The 7226-nt window shown below is 51.1% G+C and overlaps 1 protein-coding gene across 1 annotated transcript; it reads right to left on the bottom strand.

Moving 5' to 3' along the window:
• Positions 1–1448: 1448 nt before the first annotated feature.
• LOC130265987 (olfactory receptor 14I1-like) lies at positions 1449–2381 on the bottom strand. Its single transcript, XM_056515327.1, has one exon. It carries the CDS (start codon positions 2379–2381, stop codon positions 1449–1451), a length of 933 nt encoding a protein of 310 aa, XP_056371302.1.
• Positions 2382–7226: the final 4845 nt, after the last annotated feature.

The following is a 7226-nucleotide window of genomic DNA, read 5'->3' as shown; positions in this document are numbered from 1 at the left end:
TCTCCAGCCCCTCCTCACTGCCCAGAACAGGGAGCCCCACACCCAGACACACCAGCCCAGATGTGCCCCCATGGCCTGTGTTGCCTTTGCAAGGGAGAAGCACGAGGCACTGCAGGAGCCTGCAGACAATTCCTGAAGAACTTGTAGGATGATCCTGCTCCCCAAGAGATATTCCCAGGTGCCATCTCAAGAAATGAAATGGGGAGTGGGGCCAGAGAGGAATGGGCAAACAGGGATGGGCTGTTTGAAGGGGACGGGACAGAGATGGGAAATAGGAACAAATCTGAACCAAGGAAAAGTAAAGAAAACAAAGGACAACACAAGGAAAATGCTCAGGGCAGTTTGGGTGTGGCTGTCAGGCAGCCCTGGCTCTAAGCAATGATGTCTGCAGTGGGACAGGAAACTCACAGCTCATGGGAACAAACTTTCTGGCTGACTGCAGAGGCCAAAACAAACCTGAGTGGTTTCCCTCCCATCCCCAGGGGCTGATGGCATTTGTGCTCACTCAGCTCCATCTCCCCACAGCAGCACCATGGGGGTGTTGATGCCTGCTCTGTGCAGTGCAAACAGGGGCTCCTGAGCCAGTGCTGCCGTGTCTGTGCCTCCACGGATGCAGCACCTGTGTGAGCTGGGGGAGAGGCCAGGGCTGCAGAGGGGGGATGTTGTTGGCAGGTGCATGAGGACGCTCTGGGACGCTGCCCTGGGCTGTCCAGCGCAGTGGGGATGGATCAGCCCCTGCTCTGCTGCTCCTTGCTAGGGTCTCCCCCTTGCAGGGCCCTTGCAGAGCACCAGCCATGCTGTTTGCCCTCAGCCTGCCCACGGCCAGCCTGGGGCTACTCACGGGGGTTTTCTCTGCTCAGCATTGGCCTGGCCAAGTGTTGTGGAGAGAGCCTGGCCAAGGAGCCTGGAGCCCCCAGGCCCTGCCCTGAGGCGTCAGCGCTGCCCCAGCAGTGCCCATGGCCTGTCCCTGCTGCAGCCTCGGCACTGCCACCCCCAGGGCTGTGCCCGGCCCCGAGAGCACTCAGGCCCTGCAGCAACATGAGGGGCAGGAGGGCAGTGGGGCAGTGGCACGGGAGCAGCACTGGCAACACCAAGTGCTGCTGCTGGGCACAGCTGCTGTGCCAGCACTGATCTGCCCCCAGCTCTGCAGACAGACATTGCTGCTGCAGGTGCAGAGAAAGGAAGAGAAGGGGCCATTTCTGGCGAAAACTTTGCTTTGATAGATGTCCTTTAGTTTGTTTAAAGCCACCAAGTATGCAGCTCCTCATTGACAGAATCTGTGCGTCACAGGGAATGTGGAGACAAATCAAATGTGCAATGGCACAAATAATAACATTTCTTTATTGACAATATGAAAAAAAAACCATGAAAGGATCCCACAACCAAACCAACAAGAAGTATCAAAGATGACTTTTATTACAAGTGATTTACAGAAATTTGCCGACAGTCTAATGTCCCTGAAAGCATTGATTCATCAGTCTCCACACTGCAGCCTTGAGTTCCTGGTTCCTCAGGCTGTAGATGAGGGGGTTCAGGGCTGGAGGCACCACTGAGTACAGAACTGACAGTGCCAGATCCAGGGATGGGGAGGAGATGGAGGGGGGTTTCAGGTTGGCAAATGTGGCTGTAATGACGAAGAGGGAGACCACAGCCAGGTGAGGGAAGCAGGTGGAAAAGGCTTTGTGCCGTCCCTTCTCAGAGGGGATCCTCAACACAGCCCTGAATATCTGCACATAGGAGAAAACAATGAACACAAAACAACCAAATACCAAACAAACACTAACAGCAATGATCCCAAGTTCCCTGAGGTAGGATTTGGAGCAGGAGAGCTTGAGGATCTGTGGAATTTCACAGAAGAACTGTGCCAGGACATTGCCCTTACACAGGGACAGAGAAAATGTATTGGCCGTGTGCAGCAGAGCATTGAGAAAGGCACTGGCCCAGGCAGCTGCTGCCATGTGGGCACAAGCTCTGCTGCCCAGGAGGGTCCCGTAGTGCAGGGGTTTGCAGATGGACACGTAGCGGTCGTAGCACATGATGGTCAGGAGGGAAAACTCTGCTGAAATGAAAAAGGCAAAGAAAAAGAGCTGAGCAACACATCCTATGTAGGATATGTTCCTGGTGCCCCAGAGGGAATTGTGCATGGCTTTGGGCACAGTGGTGCAGATGCAGCCCAGGTCAGTGAGGGCCAGGTTAAGCAGGAAGAAGAACATGGGGGTGTGCAGGTGGTGACCGCAGGCTACGGTGCTGATGATGAGACCGTTGCCCAGGAGGGCAGCCAGGGAGATGCCCAGGAAGAGGCAGAAGTGCAGGAGCTGCAGCTGCCGCGTGTCTGCCAATGGCAGCAGGAGGAAGTGGCTGATGGAGCTGCTGTTGGACATTTGCTGTTACTTGGCATTGAGTACTGCTGTGGGGAAAAGGACAATGAAGAGTTAGATACCTGCAACCAAAATCAAAGCTATTTTCCATACACCCTGCCCTGAACTCACAGAAAACCATCTGTCTTTAAAAGTATTAGGGTTTTCTTTATAAGCTCTCCCTGTGTCTCTCTTGGTATTCTTGGATATCAAAGCCTTTGCATTTTTGCTACACTCAGGGAGAACAGAGCAAAATCTGTGAGTCAAAGTGGTGAGTGGAAAGTGGAGGGAGATGGTCTCTTATTCTGACCTTTTCAGAGTTTCTCTGGGCTTTATCCTTTCTCAGGTGGAGATCTTCCCTGAACAAATCACCAGGTACTGCTGAGAGCAGATGGATCCACCACAGTCAAGCTCCACCTCTGTATCCCAGGACTTATGTTGCTCATTTCACCACCCCAACAGCATTTTCACTGTCAGAACACCTCTGCCTTTCCCCACAGGTCTTTCAGATAGCACAAAGATGCTCTAGGACAGGTTTGTATCCTGAATTGAATCTCCCAGTTTGGAAGGAAATCTCAGGGACACTTCCAAGTGTCCCAATGATGACATTGGATTCAGGGATATCCAGCTCCTTTCTTGGCTGCACTGATAGCGTTGCCCACCGTTGGGTACTAGGGACAGCGTCACCCTAAGCCATCTGTGCCCCCTCCCAGAGCCCCCAGTGCCAGCAGCTGCTCCCAGCCCTATGCTCTGCAGAGGGAACTGGGCCCGGGGCTGCAGAGCTGCCCCATGGCTCTGCTGCAGCTCTGCCTGCACAGGAGGGGCTTCACTCCTTGGACCTCCAGCCCTGAGGGCAGAGGCTTGGCTGGGGGACAGGAGGGAGTGGGCTTGTTCAGAGGGAGAGGCTGCACTGCAGGGGATCCTATGGAGATCACTAAACTCCCCCTGCCACAACATTTCTGGGCTTTGTTTACTCTCATTGCCTGATCTCTCTGTTTCCTGAAGATTTTCCTCCTGCAACTGTTTCCCTGTGCCTAATCTCTTCCTGCCAGCACTCACAGACCCCAAATCGCTGTGCACTCTCTTTGGCTCTACAGAAACCTGCTTATTTGCTGGGCACTGGCTGGGGCAGGTTCTGTTTGCAACTTGGAGAAAGTCAAGGTCAGACTGAGCCTGATGGGTCCAGCAAAGAGAATGCTGGTGCTGTCCATGGGCAGAAGAGTGGCTGAAAGCACATCAGGAATCTCCTGTGAACCTATTGATCACTAAAAGAAACAGTCTGGATGTCTCAGGCACTTTTCAAAATTTATAATAAAGTTAATATTTATCCCCCCTCCCTGCCATTATCCAATAGTAGGAAACTGAATAAAAAATCCCAGGAAATTTCTTCGTTTTTATCAAAATTCTTGCCTTGGATATATTCTCTTACTGATCAGAAATGCTCAGCATGTCAGAGCTTCATGAGCATTTCACCTCCCCTGCACCAGAAATACTCAGACAGTTGTACTCACAGAGTCTGCAGGCATTGGGATGTTCCGGCTTAAGGAGATCACTCCAGGAGCTGCAGCTGCATTGTCCTGCAGCCAGAGGCTTCCTGTGTCAAGGGCTGGGAATGATTCTGCCCCAGTCACTTCTGAGCATCTTCCTAGCCCTGACTGATTGAAGCTCTCTGAGCCTCTGTGCTATGCCTGGGGTGGCTGCTGGCATTGCTCCAACCCTACTAGGCTGTGAGAAGAGCTGCTCAGCAAGAGAAAGGTGTTTTTGAAGCTCTTCTTGGTTGCCAGGATTGTCCTCTGTGCCAGAAGCCAGGCCCAGACACAGGACTTTAATGACCCTCTCAGGGCTTTGGTGTTGTTTGCATCTGACTCAGTCCCTCAGAGAGTGCCCAAAAAACTTCTCAAGAACTCAAAATTAAATTGAAACTCCAAAATTTCTTGAAGTTTTAATGGGTCCCCCTGAGGGACAGGACTGAGAAAGTGTCCCTAGGTTCCAGTTACAGCAAAACACTGGAGGCAGTGATGACATGTTGGGACAAGCAAAGAAAAGGTGCCTCTGATACTGAGAAAACCTGGATGAGTTTCATGAATCCAAAGGGCCAAGCCCCATGACACAAAGGGGCCATTCTGATTGTGCCAGGCCTCATGGAACCAAGGGGCCAATTATGTTACGGTGGGGCTTCATGGAACCAAAGGTCTATTGTGACATTGCAGGGCCTCATGGAACTATGGAGACTGTTGTGACTCCTTGGGAACCACTGGATCCGAGGGGACCTTGTGGCACTGCAGGGCCTTGTTTAACCAAGAGGCCATTTTAGCACAGCAGGGCCCCATGGAATCAAGAGGACCACAGAGACACTGTGGGGTTCCATAAGATGAAGGGGCCATTCTGACACCGTGGAACCAAGGAGACCATTGTTACGCTACAGGGCACCATGGCACCAAGGAGGCTGTTTTGAAGCAGTGGAGCGTCATACAACCATGGAGACCATGATGACACTTTGAGGCCTCATCTAACTTAAGGACTATTGTGGCACTGCAGGGACTCATGGAACCAAGGGCACAATGGTGACACAGTGAGGCTCCAAGGGACCAAGGGGGCATTCTAACATTGCAGAACCTAGGGTCCATTGTGACACTAGGGGGCCTTGTTGGGCCAAGGGGCAATTGTGGCACTGTGTGGCACAGTTATGAGTGGATGTGGGGTTTTAGATAAGTCCCTGCCCTTTTTCCAGGCCTCTGGCAGCAGGCAGTAGCTTTATGGAGGTGGTCAGCACCCCAAAACCTGCTCTCATTCCCAATTTCTTTAATAATGGCTGCTTCAGTCTATTACAGAATTAATTATTCCTTTAATAGACAGAAAATTGACAGACATAAAACTTAAAACAAGCTAATACTACACAGGAATAAAGACAAAAGAGACTTCTAGCAGGTATATACTGCATGACGTTAAAGGTACTTATTAATGTTACAGCTAGTGAAGAAATAATATCACTTAGTGTTCAATGTATCTTGGTATCCAGTTGCTGGTGGGGTCTCATCTCTATCGAGGTCCTTTCTCTCAACCTCCAGGGAAGTAACCATGGAATCTGTGTCCAAACTACAGGAAGAAGTCCTTTACATCTTCAGGGTGTGCATGTGGCAGTTTCTGCCTCTGTGATAACTTGTATTCTTTTGCAGTTTGTAAAACAGTGTCCCTCAGTCAAGAATATTTCTTTTATCTTGTTCTACATTGTCTCTCCAGATGAAGATGTTGATTCTTAGCTGAGGCCTGAGCCCTTTTGGCACCAGAGATGACGTCTTGCTGGGCCTCTCACCCCGGGTTATCTCTTTATGCACCAACTGTCTGTGGTAGGGGTGGGTACATGTCCTGCCACAGGCACCACGGAACCAAGGAGACCATTGTGACACTGCAGCCCCATGGAACTGAGGGTTCATGTGACAGTGGGGAACTCCATGGAACCAAAGCCTGAATGTGAGAACATGGGCCTTCATGGAATACTGGAGACCACTATGACACTTCAAGGCCTCGTTGAATTAAGGGGCTCTGCAGGACCTTGTGGAAGCAAGGAGACCATTGTGACACTGCAAATCCTCAGGGAAGCAAGGGACAGTTTTTACACTGTGGGACCCCAAGGAAGCAAAGGGCCAGTGTGACACAGCTGGGCCTTGTGCAGCCACAGGGACATTGTGACCCTGAGGAGTCCAGTGGAACCGAAGGACCCTTGGGACACTACAGGACTACATGGAACCACAGGGAGACCATTGTGACACTCTGCAGCCTCATGGAACCAAAGAGCCATTGTGTCACTGTGCAGTCCCATGGAACCAAGGAAACCACTTTGACACTGCAAGGCCTCATGGAAGAAAGGGACCATTATGACACTGCAGGGCCCCATGAAAACAAAGAGCCAGTGTGACACTGCGAGGCTCCATGAATCCAAAGGAACAGGTAACTGATCTGGTTGGCTTGGCCTGACTGATCCAACTGCCCTTGGCTTGTCAAGGGTCTCTTCTCATGTCCCCCTGAAACACTGCAGCTCTGGGCTTTCCTTCAAACAAAAAGGTAGTGTCCTTCTCCTCAAGGCGCCCATGGCCAACATGGGATTCCACCTCCAAAATTCCCTGTATTCAGAGATTGTTCTAGACAAAGATTGCCATTACAAACAAGTCTGGCTTCCCTTGGCTTCCTGAAAGTGAGCTCTCACCTGCCTTCAAACACTGGCACTGTCCTTGCTCTGGAAAAAAACTGTCCTTCCTGCCTAGGATCCATAACCAAAATTGGTACATCTCCTCCAAAATTCCCCATATTCAAGGGTTTTTCCTGGATGGAAAAACCTACCAGGAAAGACAGGGGTGTTTAGCCTAATTCACTCTGAAATACTGGGGCTCTGTGCTTTCTTTCCTGTGGGAAGGAACTGACCTTCTCATCCAGATGCTCATGGATGAATTTTGGATTCTGCCCACAAAATTCCGTATGTCCAAGTGTTGCACCCAGATGAAAGCCTGCCAGGACAAATGGTTGGCCTTGGCCTCCGGTGCCTACTGCTCATCTGGCCCTGAAACACCGGGGCTCTATGCTTGCCTTTCTGTGGAAAAGAACAATCCATCTCTCCACGGGCCCATGGCCAAAATTAGGATTCCACATTACGAATTCTGTATATCCAAGGGCTGTGCCCAGGCAAACCTGTCAGAACAGACAGGTCTATCTGACCTTAGTCTCTGGTGTCTGCCGTTCATCAGCCCCTGAAACACTGGAGTTCCGTGGTTTCCTTTCTGTGGAGACCACGGTGACACTGTGGTGCCTTGTGAAATGTAAGGGGCCATTGTGACAATGCAGGCTACCATGGATCCAAGGAACCATTGTGACCTT

Source organism: Oenanthe melanoleuca, unplaced genomic scaffold, assembly GCF_029582105.1.
Source record: "Oenanthe melanoleuca isolate GR-GAL-2019-014 unplaced genomic scaffold, OMel1.0 S001, whole genome shotgun sequence".
NCBI lineage: Eukaryota > Metazoa > Chordata > Aves > Passeriformes > Muscicapidae > Oenanthe > Oenanthe melanoleuca.
The sequence above is the reverse complement of the archived record's forward strand: the minus strand, read 5'-3'. Positions and strand labels throughout refer to the sequence as shown.

Bases quoted from the DNA above. Each gene is read 5' to 3' on its own strand.
- LOC130265987 (XM_056515327.1), bottom strand. From the start codon at position 2,381: ATGTCCAACAGCAGCTCCATCAGCCACTTCCTCCTGCTGCCATTGGCA.